This window comes from Carassius carassius, chromosome 42, assembly GCF_963082965.1.
Source record: "Carassius carassius chromosome 42, fCarCar2.1, whole genome shotgun sequence".
NCBI classification, from domain to species: domain Eukaryota; kingdom Metazoa; phylum Chordata; class Actinopteri; order Cypriniformes; family Cyprinidae; genus Carassius; species Carassius carassius.
Genome location: NC_081796.1, coordinates 6,518,492 through 6,531,698, shown reverse-complemented (window position 1 = coordinate 6,531,698; position 13,207 = coordinate 6,518,492). Strand labels below are relative to the sequence as shown.

Genomic DNA, 13,207 nt, shown 5'->3' with positions numbered 1-13,207 from the left:
GAAACTAAATGAATGGATTGCACCATTAGAGGGGAAGAGACAATATTTTCAGAGGAAAATCAGAGGAAGGAAAAAGAGGTGTTATTTGCTGCAAACTATTATCTTAGGAAAGAAAAGGGAGAGATCATTCTAGCCATTGTTTACAGAGGGAATTATTTTTTTCTACAGTGTTACATTGTTTTCCATGACATCCTACTTAATGGATTATGTACATTCAGACCATATTTATCACAAAATAAATAAATCATTTCAGTTAAAGGGTTACTTCTGCCAACCCCCCCCCCCCCCCCAACAAAAAAAAAATGAAAATTACGTCATTTTTTTTTTTCAAGATTGTAAGGCTTTAATTCATCTTTGGAAAACAGACATTTGTAATATTTTCACTCATACTTTTTGTCCATCCATTGAAAGTCTATAAAATCAAATTTATTCAAAGTTACATTTTCATAGTTAATACAGTTAATACAAAGTTAATACAGTCATTTTTAAAGTAATCCATATAAATCAAGGTTTAGTCCAAGTCTTGTAGTGTGTAGAGACACAATCTGATAAACAGATTTAATTTAGACTTTCATTCATATATAAAGCTGATAAGCACACATACATAGAGCACATTAAATATGGTCAGTGGCAGTTCAGATGGACTTGCTTGACACACAAGAACGAACCTCATTGTCACGTGACAATCAAATGCATTTTGTGCCTTTAGGATAATTCATTTTTACTCTTTAAGATGTTGTTAGGGTTATGTTTAGTTCTTGTTCTGTTTGCTCTGCGTTTTCAATTCACCTGTTTCCCCGTGACCTATTTTTACTCCTAATTATCATTTCATTCACCTGTGTTTGATTAACTTATTAGTTATTTTGTTTGCTCCCCTTCAAATACACTCAGTTCTCCCCTTAGCCTTTGTTCGTTCTACTTTAAGTTTTGTTGTGTGTTTCTAGTGGCTTTATGACTTTTATTAATTAAATTATTAGATTATTGGAAATTGTACCTTTTTGCCTTCGTCTGCCTTCCTTTTACACAACTGTAACAGAAGAACCTATGAACAATGACTGCAGTTGAGGACGTGCTGTGGGGTTTACTGCAGGGCGTTCTGAGGTTGGAGCTATATGTGGAGGGGTTCCTCGAGCTCTCTAACTGGGTGAGCTGGCACAACGCCACTTTGGGTGCATGCTTCCTGCTGGGGTTGAATGACGAGATAATGCGCTGTGAGCTTCTGACTGGTGATGTTCCTTAGATTGAGCTGATTAATCTCGTACTGTTCTTAAATGGTTCTAATTTTGAGGTTGAGGAAATAAAAAGACTTTGTCATCAAACTCCAGCAGGAATGTGCCAGGAATGCGTCTACCCAGCTCACCCCACACCGAGAACCTAAACATACCTCTCCAACTGCTCCTTCTGCCTGCATTACCCCAAAGTCCCAGCAGTCCTCAGAAGCTCTGCTGGTGTCCACAGCCCAGTAGCACCAGACTCCGAGCAGTCAAGACGGCCGGCCACTCTGAAGTCCAGCCCACCAGCCATTCCCAGAATAAGCCCAGCAAGAGCTCCTGATCCCCAGTTAAGCCCAGTCTCAGCTCCAATCCCAGAGCTCGCTCCGTTGCCAGCTCCAGTCCCAGAGCTCACTCCAGAGTCCGTTTCATTGTGTCTCTCGGCAATAATGGGCATGACATCACCCCTAGGGTTCTCAGTTATCATCCTCACCCCAGAATCCGCTCTAGGGCACTTCACTGAGCCTCCTTCATCTCCTGAGTCTCCTTCGCCTCCGCTGGTTCCATCCATCTCTCCTTGGTCTCCTGAGTCTCCTTCGCCTCCGCTGGTCCCGTCTAGGCCTCCTTTGTCTCCTGATCACCCAGTGTTAGCCAGCCCCGCTGCTCCAGAGCGCCCTCAAGTTCCAGCTCCTCCAGAGCACCCTCAAGTGCCTGCTTTTTTCATTTAGAAAGTTTTTTTTTCTCTCTTCTCTCCGAAGGAGTCTGTGGATTAGTGTACATTTTAAGAATGTGAACAGCTACTTACTGTACTTACAACATTATTAATATATATGGAGAGTATTTTAGAAGCGTATGCCACACATGCTACTGTTTCAGTTTGAGCAGACATGCAGTCTGTTGTCTGAGTAATAGTAGACTGGATTCACACTTACTGTGAGGAAGGTTCATTAATCCCTTCAGTGAGGCGCCGTTTAGGCTGTCGATATGTAGGGCACTTAGTTTTGATAGTGCCAGCATTTTAATTTACTCTGGAAGCATGCTTCGTCTGGGCGCTGTCTGAAAGCGATCCATAAATGCTGGAGAAATCTAAATGAAAGCAATAGAGTTAGGATTAGAAATTTTGTTCAGTTTCAGCTCACGCTGTCAAGTGCTTTCCATTGGCCGTTTGATTTCAGAAAGCATTTGACCGCTTACCTATTGCCTCTTAATGTGATTCTCATTTCCTCCGCTTTAAAGGAGACATACCTGAGCCAGCTGGCCAAATGAAAAATACATGCCGCAGTGCCACAGAAAAAATAAATAAATAAATCATTTTCTTTAACTATACAGTAAGTATCTTTGCAATGACATGTCAACTAACTATCATTCATTTGCAACTACATGTTAACCAGCTCTTATTAGATTTATAGATTAGGGTTAGTAGAATAAGTTAACATACTTGCAAAGTTACTTATATTCAGTAGAATAACTGTAGGGGACCAGCATAATAAAGTGATAGAAGATTAAGTAGACAGTCTACAAATACTCTAATGACTGGTAGTTGACGTGTAGTTACTAAGTTAAAATTATCAAAAAATGGATTATCAAAATAAAATGTAAAGTTGTGACGGTTATTCTGAACCAGAGCAGATTTATTCCTGGGCAAGGCATCAGTGTGAAGAGAACAAAGATAAATCAACGTCTGTGAACACATCAGAATAGTCCAATGAGAATGCATTTGTGTGCAAAGAGATATGCACTAGTCACAAATGGATGGTTTTCCACTGACCCATTTCTAGCGAAAATAATAGTTTAAAGATAGAGGTTTTCCAATGTGATGTTGTTTTTGATGTGTTTCAGAGTATCAGAGCATCAGGACTCATTTTGCTAGAGGCCATCTTATTTGGAGCGATCCTCCTGTACTTTCCGGTAAGATTTAATGATTGCACCCATTTTTATTATGTACTTTATTACTTTAGGCATGTTAAAATTAATGCCACTTTGGTGACTAATATTCTCAGACTTGTGCTGCAATGTAATGTAGCCATTAGAAGGAGAATGTCTTTTTAATGGCACTAATTTAGGCATTAAAGAAATGTTCTGGGATCAATTTCAGTTAAGCTCTATGGACTCCTGTCATGAACATGAAATGCTGTTAAATCTGGTAATTTATGCATAAGTGTAAGAATAAAAAGAGACTTTTTACATGAGAAGTCTGTCCACAGGAAGTACATAATTACTGCATACACTGAGCTCAGGAAAATGTTAAAATACAGTAAAATTCACATTTACAAAGGCATTGACATTTAGAACAATACAGATGTTCTCATTGAACATGATGCAGAATATGCACTGAAGAAATATAGGATAAAATAATGGCAGAGATAATTCACTGATGGACAGTCTCCATGTCCATGTGTCGATGAGGTATTGATTTAGACATATGTCGTTGTGTGCTTTATTCAGCAGAACCTTTTGGCTTACAGTAATTGCAGTTTTTCTGGCATTAACATGAAACTGTGGGCTTGTCTTAACATGGAAGTGTAAATATTATTAAAGTGAACTGATTTAGAGGCTTGTAATTAAAGCAATTAGCACATAAAATGTCCTGGAATACAATAATCTTTGAAATGATGGTGGAATGATGATGGAAGACCAGCCATTTACTCGTCCTTTATGTGACTGTAATTATTTTCTCACAGACACATGTTGGCATACGTTGGAATCTGTTTTGTACATGGGTGGCAAGATCAGAATAGTTTTTTTTTTTTGCCATCTGATGTAGGCAACTTGCAAATAAAATGGTGTAACTTACATTTTTTATCCAATTAAATCTAATTTGTTATAATGTTAATTTAATATAATTGAAATGGTATTATTTTTAAAAAATATTTGAATAAAATTTTATTTTATATTTTACAGTTTTATTTTAATTGTATTTAAAGTTTTAGTAATTTTATTGTTTTTTGTAATTTTCTATTAGTTATAGTTTTTTTTATATGTATGTAAAGTTTTTATATTTTTATTATTTTAATTTAGTTATTTTATTACATTAAACTAAACTAAATGAAAATGAGAGACATTAGCAAACAGCTGGAGTAAAATAAGTTCAAAGCTTTTTATATTATTGTGATGAGTGGGGCGGAGCCGAGAGCCGTGGGAACAGGAGCAAGGCCGGTGGAGTGATTGGAAATGAGCGACACCTGCTCGACCCACCGGTCTCGAGTCCCACGGAGGAGATGGAAGGATATAAAACAGGAGCGACGACAGTGAAGGAGGAGAGAGGACCAGGCCTGGGTTTTAGTTGTGTTTGGTTTTTATTTGTGAGCTTCAGTTGTCCGTGAGGGGCTGACGTGCTGTTTTGTGTTTATTTTGATTATTAAAGTTTGATTTGATTAGCCAGCGGTTCCCGCCTCCTTCTTCCCAATGATTATGAAGTTTGTACATTGTTACATTGGTGCCAAAGCCCGGGAGAAAGAGGGACGCGCTGCTGAAGATCCCTCGCCTGTGGTGAATCTGCGGTGCCATCGAGCAGGCGAGGAAGTGTGCTGCCATGGACGCTCGAGGCGGTGGGCTGGAGTGAGTTGCCGGGGACGGGCGAGCTTGCTACCGGCCGCCCGTGATGTGGAGGGGCGGCTGCCATCCGTGAGGGAGCGGAGGAGTCGGCGCTGTTCGCCAGGGGGCCAGAGCCTGCTGCCATCTGCCTGAACGGGGAGGAGCAGGGAACGGGGGACTCCTGCCTGCTACCCAAAACCGGAGGAGCCGTCGCTGTCCACCGGGCGGAGGAGGAGTGTTGTGCCGTCCGCCGAGGGCCGTCCAGTGCCACTGCCAGGCACCGCGGAGGAGATCACCCAGCTGGTGGAGGGCCGAGCAGCAGTGCGTCTGGGAACCGGAATTTAAAAAAAAAAAATTCCTCCTCTCTCCCCTCTCTCCCCTCTGTCGCTCCTCCTTCCATCTCCTTTTCTCTCGCCTCGTCTGTCCTACTCCCAGGTTCCCGCAGGCCACCGTGAGCGGTCCTCCCGGAGGGAGGGGGGGGGGGGGGGGAGTAGAGTGCAGTCTCGGGAGTACCCCCCGGCCTGCGAGGGGCGATGGGGGTATGTGACGAGTGGGGCGGGGCCGAGAGCCGTAGAAACAGGAGCGAGGCCGGTGGAGTGATTGTAAATGAGTGACACCTGCTCGACCCACCGGTCTCGAGTCCCACGGAGGAGATGGAAGGATATAAAACAGGAGCGATGACAGTGCAGGACGAGAGAGGACCAGGCCTGGGTTTTAGTTGTGTTTGGTTTTTATTTGTGCGCGTCAGTCGTCCGTGAGGGGCTGACGCGCTGTTTTGTTTTTATTTTGATTATTAAAGTTTGATTTGATTGTCCACCGATTCCCGCCTCCTTCTTCCTAAAGATTATGAAGTTTGTACATCGTTACAATTATATTTTAATTGTTTTATCTCAGTTAATGTTTATTTTATGATAAATAATGATACAATGGTTTTAGTTTTAGTTAACATTTAAACTGGTTAGATAGATAGATAGATAGATAGATAGATAGATAGATAGATAGATAGATAGATAGATAGATAGATATGGTTCCCTGAGTAGGGAACAAGACACTGGGTCCTCTAGGGGTCGCTATGGGGAACACCTCATCATGATGTCTGAACCATATATTGTAAAAACACCAACATGTTGGCCGTTGTCAGCCTCTGACGTTACTACCGACATGACTTTAAACAGGCACCGGGAGAACACATCATTCACTTCTTCATCTAAAGCTTGCGTCCGAAGCATGGCGGGGAGCTAGAGGACTCAGTGTCTTCTTCCCTACTCAGACTCAAAACAAACTCAAAACAGTATGTTTGAGAGTCATCAACTCGATCTGTGGAAATAATACTGGAGCACTCTGGGGAAAAACAGAGAACTCTGTCTCATATAAGAGGAGAATTCCGAGCTCAGAGGCGACCCTTCTTGGAAAAGGGGAGCAATGCTAAACTACCACAAGAATCACACAAATAGCCCCTCATGTTGAGGGAAGTGATGCTTGAAATATATAAACAAATACACAGTGGCTGAATGGAGCCCTAGGAACCGAGGTCTAATCATCTCAAGAAAGGGAACGAGGCAGAGCACGTAACCCTTACTGTACAGGATTTCAAAGAGTGCGCAGAGTCTTGCATGCACACTGACCACCATGTGGTTTTCAGAAAGTACCAGAGCTTAGCATGTGTACCTAAAGGTTCCTAAGCATCGCAGAGGCGCTGAACCGCACGGGAGAGGCTAGCTCAAATTTTACAAACCTCTGGCAAGGGGAGCATCACCTGAGGCAGCATATACAAGAAGACTTCTGTAAGTGCCACCTCCACTTCCCGCTGGATGCGACAGCACTACTAAGTGGCCAGGAAACCCCTAAGGGTGACCTGGCAGGACATCCATGAAATTCCCTGCAGTGCTGTGCCAGGCCTGATGATCAAGGAGGCTCCCGCAGAAACCTGTGATCTCAGCCGCCTAATACCGGAACATTAAGCCGGATGGCTGGTGCTGGCGAGTGTTTAGTAAACACTGTAACTGAGCACTGCAAAGGAAACTCACAGAGTTTATTAGTAGACACATAAACACCAGCAATTTAATACACATAAGTATATACAGAAAGGGTTACATACTCACCCTCCTGCGCTGGAGCCCCGCTAAAGGGGCACCTCTTTTTAGTCCGGACCATCAGTAAGGTGGTTGCTATGAACATAGAACCAGCCAAAAACTTATAGGTCCAGCATAGGAGACTGTTATGCGAGAAGTTTCCACCTAACCTTGATCAGGTGGAGAGCGGGTGGTTACTGATTTTTTTTTTTTTTTTTTTTTTCATCACAGCGTCACTTTAACCATCCCCAAATATCTATGTGTCTGAAATGTATGTTTCAGACACCGGTCACAACGAGGTGTTCCCCATAGCGACCCTTAGAGGACACAGTTCGAAGTTCCCTTGAAAGGGAACGAAATATGGGAACAATCAGACACATGAGAAACTGGGTCACAGGGAGCACATGGGGAGCAAAACACAGCACTACAGGAACACGGGTCTGAATTTACCTCTCCCTCCCAAAAGGCGAGCCTCATAACATAACACAAGCCTCATAACTTCCAAAGGGGAGGGAGGGTGGGTGCTCTGGAGGAAATTTGTGGGAACAGCAGCCCTCTCTGTGCCAGAAAAGGGGCCTTCTCTGGGCTGGATATGAGAACAGAGTCTCTCTCTGGGCTGGACATGGGAACAGGAGTCCTCTGTGGGCTGGACGTGGGAACAGGAGCACTCTCTGGACTCTGGTCAGTAGCTAGAGCCATCTCTGTACTCTGGCCAGGGGCTGGTGGACTTCACAATGGGGCAGCCGGCAGACTTAAGAGTACAGTGTCCGGTGGGCATGACTGTCAAGCAGTTGGCAGGTTTGAGTATGCAGCTGCCGGTGGGCGTGACACTGGAGCAGGGAATTGGCCCTGATCCAAAACAAATAATTAAGCATTCGTCATCCAATGCTGTCATCGCAAAGAGTCCACTGAATTCCCTGGTGAACTCCATAAAAGGAAGATTCCTATGGGCTAGGGTAGCGAATTTTGTGGCGGTTTCCGTAACAACCAAGGAAGAAAAAATCTTACAAATGGAAACAAAAACGAAGAGAAGGGACGGCACTTTCTGTTTGGCCTGTTTTTTTTTTTTTTCACAGGTGTCTACTGTGCGTGAGCGAAGGAGCGAGGCGATGTAGGAGAAATATTATCAGACAGGACAAAAAATCAGCTAGGTGTCATAATATTAGGTCTGTACATTTGGTTTAGCAATGTTAATGCAGCCTATGAGAATGCATCTGTTCTTTTAATACTGATTCAGTTCATTTCTCCTCTGATTCAGTTTGTAGTTTAATCTGAAGCTCAGAGGCTGATAGATCTGCCCATTTACGGCCTACAGTGTAGCTCATCTGAAGCAGATAGAAACTCTGCCTGTCTGTTCTGCTTTGATTGCTCCCAATCTAATTATAGACTGGAAAATATTCTCCACTCCTTCTTCCTCTCTTCTACTTTAAATAATTCTAGTGTTATCAAGAAGCAGAGATGTATCTCATCTTGTTCCCCTGGCACTCTCCTTTGTGGAGTAATGCAGTTTTTTTCAGCTCGCACCCTTCTCCTACTGCTGAGCATGTCACATGAAATAACTTCACTCTACGGCAACTGGAATAAAGCGGGGAATGTGGAGGGAGAGAGGGGGAAAATGAATTACATGTGCACACACGCACACACACACACACACATGGTTTTCTGACTGCCTCTTCATCCTTGTCCATGCAAAAGTCATGGGGTACCTGTGTGAATTTTGAACCATGCACAGATTTTCTTTATAATCCATATCTGATGCTTGTCATTTTCTAAATCTAACAGCCTCACAGCTTTATTTTCTGGTAACTTATCAGGGTTTACATTGTGTAACATGTAACAAGGACACATTAACTCTTTTCCTGCCAGAGTTTTGCTTTTAAGCTGCCAGCTGGGACCAGAATTTTGGACCATACTGACAAACCTTACATGACCCATAGACTATTAATGTATGAATATGTAAATAGAGTTTAAATATAAAGGCATAGTTCACCCAAAAACTTTTTTTTTTGGCAGGAAAGGGTTGACTAAAAAAAAAAAAAACTTGTACATTCCACGGAAAGAGATCAGATATAATGTTTCCAGAAAATCTGATTTCAGCATTCAGAAGAGTTTATTATTACACAAATATTTGTTAACAGTTCCTATCCCATTAGTATATTTTTGTTGGGCAAAATGATGGTGCTTGCATTATTAACAGGAAAATGAGAACTATTGGAAAATGGGTCTTCGCTACAGGGTGGTTCATTTGGGATTAAAAAAGGGGGCTTTGGATAGATGCTTTTAAAATTCTCAATTCATGTTCCACTGAAAAAAATAAAACAACATACAGAGCTTTTCCTTTAATATTTGCTCAAATCCTGGAGGGGCCAATTCCAGATCTCTCATTTTCAATCATATCTCTCATTTATCTCCATTGGAATGTGATTCCTCCCGTGTGCCTCAAATCCCTCATCCGCCTTACACACCTTTCCTCCATGCTGAGTATTTCCACCTTCCATCGATCTGTGTGTGAGTGTTTATCCCCTTCACCTTAGGCTCATCCTCTCAATCTCCTCTTTTTTCCTCCTCCCTCTCCATTTATCCTCTTCTTTCACCTCTATGTCCAAATGGCCTGGTGCCACCCTAACCCTGGAGCCTGGCCCTGGCACATCGGGAGAATGACAGACACACTGCTGTGCTCTGGTGTGTTTTGACCAGCACAGGATGGGGTGTGGCCTTATGCTTTTGGTCAGTCCAGGTCACTGCCTTTCCGTGGATTAAGTATATCAGAGAACACCCGTTGTTCTCCTGTCTGTGCACCTGGCTTCATAATCTTAAACCAATCTTCCGCCTTATGTTACCAGTCCATGCGAGAAAAAAAAAGAAGCACAGTTTAGCATAATTTGGAAGTACTTATTACAGCAATTACATACATTAAAAATAATTACTTAAGTGTGAACTGGATGTAATGATTTAGAACACTTAACAGCATGTTATTTACTATTAAATAGAAATATATTATAGGTTAAATGTATTTCATGTATTTAAATATATTTTTAATACATTACTTCACTTGCTCACTAATGGATATTCTGCTGTGAATGGGTGCTGTCAGAATGAGCTAATAAAATCATCACAATAATCTACACCACTTCAGTCCATCAATTAATAGCTTTTGAGAGGAATTTTTTTGAGAGGAGCTTTTGAAGCAAGTTTGTCAATTTTAACAATTTTAACTTCAAAACATTGTTTCCGGGTGAAATTTGAGTCCTTTATTTATAATATTGCTTTCTCTGGTAAAAAATATGCAGTGGTCAAGCACTGTTTACAAGTAAAATCAATCTAAAACTGTTCTAAACAAATATGCAGTGGATTCTGAAGTGAGAGCACCACATGGGATGGACTTTTTCATAGGAGGAAGCAATTATTATGAATTATGGATTAGTATTTTGGCCAGAAGCATTGGTTTAAATTTTAGATGCATTCATAATGGAATGTTATTTACAAACACACAGCTTTTCACTTCACAAGACATTAATACAAGTTGCATGTCATTTCTTTTTATTTTTAAATTTCATGTAAACTTTAACAAGCAATTAATGAAAAGATCAACTGGTGATTCTCCAACTCTGACACTCAGCAAAAGCATCCTAAAAGTACAGTTCTGCTCATGAGTTCACACCTCTTGCAAAATATGCAAACATTTTATAATTGTGTTTGCATCCCAATTAGTGGGATCATAAAAAATATGTTATTTTTTATCTAGTCATGTCCTGAATAAGCTATTTAACATACCCATGAACTGTATGTTATTACCTGGATGATCCACATCTGTTTTCATGTTTTGTGATTGTGTTGTTTGTGATTGTTTGTTCTGAGCAGTTAAACTGACAATATGATTTTGAGATCCATCTTTTCACACTAAGGACAACTGAGGGACTCGTACACAACTACAGCATTAAGAGGGGTGTAAACTTTTGAACAGGTTGATGTGACATTTTTTCTAATTTGTTTAAAGATTTTTTATCTTTTTTTCCATTTAGTACTGTCATTCAAAAGCTATTTCCCACAAGACAAAATAAGTACAATTTAATATAATGTTATCAGAAATATCTCAATGGATTTGGTGATGATGGGGAAGGGAACAGTGCATGGCTCTGACAGAGAGAGAACCCTTTACTCCATGGGGCCCAAACTATAGATTTAATTTACACACTGCAAGACGCAGGGGACACATCACTAGCCATTATCTCCATTGTTCCTAACCTCCGAATGTTGGAAAGAGGAGCAAACTACTCCCCACACCTTAAACAGACATGTAACACAGACATTATCACAGATTACAAACCAAATGGTTTGAAAAGAGAGAAAAGAATGAGACGAGCTGTAAAAGAATGAACGTAGATGACATTATCATCCAAAATCTGCTTTGTCACATTATGAAAATTAAATTAAATTTATACATTTAGCAGACGCTTTTATCCAAAGCGACTTACAGTGCATTCAGGCTATCAAATTTTACCTATCATGTGTTCCCGGGGGATCGAACCCCCAACCGCTTGATATCACAATGCTCTACCACTTGAGCTACAGGAACACATTGAATCAAACTAATGTTAGCTTGGCCTCAAAAAGACTTGCACCTTTAATATCTTAGCCAAGCTTTTGTTATTGCTGTAGGATTGCTTTCTGCTTGACCAATGACAATATTTAGTATCATGCAAAAGTAGTTAGTCCCTTAGTAAACCTTTCCATGAATTCAATATGGACCCTATTTACTTTATTAATACAAGATTCCTCATATGTGACTCTGGACCACAAAACCAGTCATAAGTAGCACGGGTATATGCAGGGGCGTCATGCATTCATGATTTTTGAGGGGGCACATTGGGGGGGGGGGGGGGGGTATAAGTCATTCTACGAAAGCACTGTATAACTGATATAGGCTTATGTTTTTTTTTTCTTTTTCTTTTTATTCAAAACAATTCCAAACATGTTTAATATATCAGGAAATATCTCGTTTCTCAAATATGTGTAGGTAAACGCGTTTTGCACCTTTATAGATTGTTATTTGATCAATATATGGAAATGTAGTGTAATCTATTAACTACATATAAAAACCCTACTTTTTACATAAGTGCCATAATATGTCATAAAATATTTTAAATACGACTGAATTTGCATTAAATGTAAACTTTAATAACAATATTGTAAGTTACTTATTTTAACACTTTCATTTTACAGAGAGTAAAGAACATTTACATTATCAAAAAACATTTTCATTCAGTCTAGCCAGAGTTCAGGCACTCTCAAAAATTCCCATTAAAATCACTGAAGCACTTTACATTATGAAACGAATATCTTACTTACATTCGTACGCACATCTGCACTTTTTGTTGTTTCTGATGAGAGAATTCGCTAAATAATTCAGTCAGTGAGCAAGTGAACAAAACACAGCATTTTAGTGATTACTCTTCTGGACGTCTCTGATTGGCCATTGCATCCATAAGCGCAACAGAATAGTTTCTGATTGGTTATCATGACGCGTTGTACGAACGCGTCTGTCTCTGGCTCAGCGCCAGCCAGCGAACACAGATTTGAATTTAGCAGCTGATAGTGTGCACTGAACGATCTAATCACACCGCTGTGATTGTATCAAATATATAAAAAAATCTTATTCGGCTATATAAATAAATTTTTTATAATAATATTTTTTTATAAATATAAAAATATTTATATTTTTTTGTTGTTGTTTTGAAGCTGCATTTAAAATCCACTTGGCTCAGAAATCTGAGGGGGCACGTGCCCCCTCACTTCGAATGGTCATGACGCCTCTGGGTATATGTGTAGCAATAGTCAAAAATTATAGATTTTTAGCATATCATTAGGATAATAAGTATAAATCATGTTATATGAATATATTTTTTACATTGCCTACTGTAAATATATATATAAATATATAAATATATATATAAATATATATATATATATATATATATATATATATAAATATTATCCTTAGTAATATGCATCGCTAAGGACTCATTTAGACTACTATAAAGGCGATTTTCTCAGTATTTAGATTTTTTTTGCACTGTCAGATTCAAGATTTTTAAATAGTTGTATATCGGTCAAATATGGTCCTTTACTAATAAACCATGCATCAATGGAAAGCTTATATATATATATTATATATTCTTATATATTCAGTATGCTGTATATAATTTTGTATAAAAAAATAAAAATTATAAAAAAAATAATTTAAAAAATCACTTTGAAAGATAAATAATAATAATAGAAACCATTAGAAATACAACCAAATATATTGAAAAACCAAACTACCAAAGATATATCCAAATGTGTAGGCCAGACTTTTTCTTTTCTTTTCTTTGCACTGTGCACCTACAGCTT

General features: G+C 39.8%; 1 protein-coding gene across 1 annotated transcript in view; it reads left to right on the top strand.

Moving 5' to 3' along the window:
• LOC132124024 (probable G-protein coupled receptor 158) overlaps positions 1–13,207 on the top strand; it is a 164,901-nt gene that overhangs the window by 90,349 nt on the left and 61,345 nt on the right. The window contains exon 5 of the mRNA XM_059534757.1: positions 3,051–3,119. Within this exon, the coding sequence (XP_059390740.1) occupies positions 3,051–3,119 (69 nt within the window). The remainder of the gene's footprint in view (positions 1–3,050; positions 3,120–13,207) is intronic.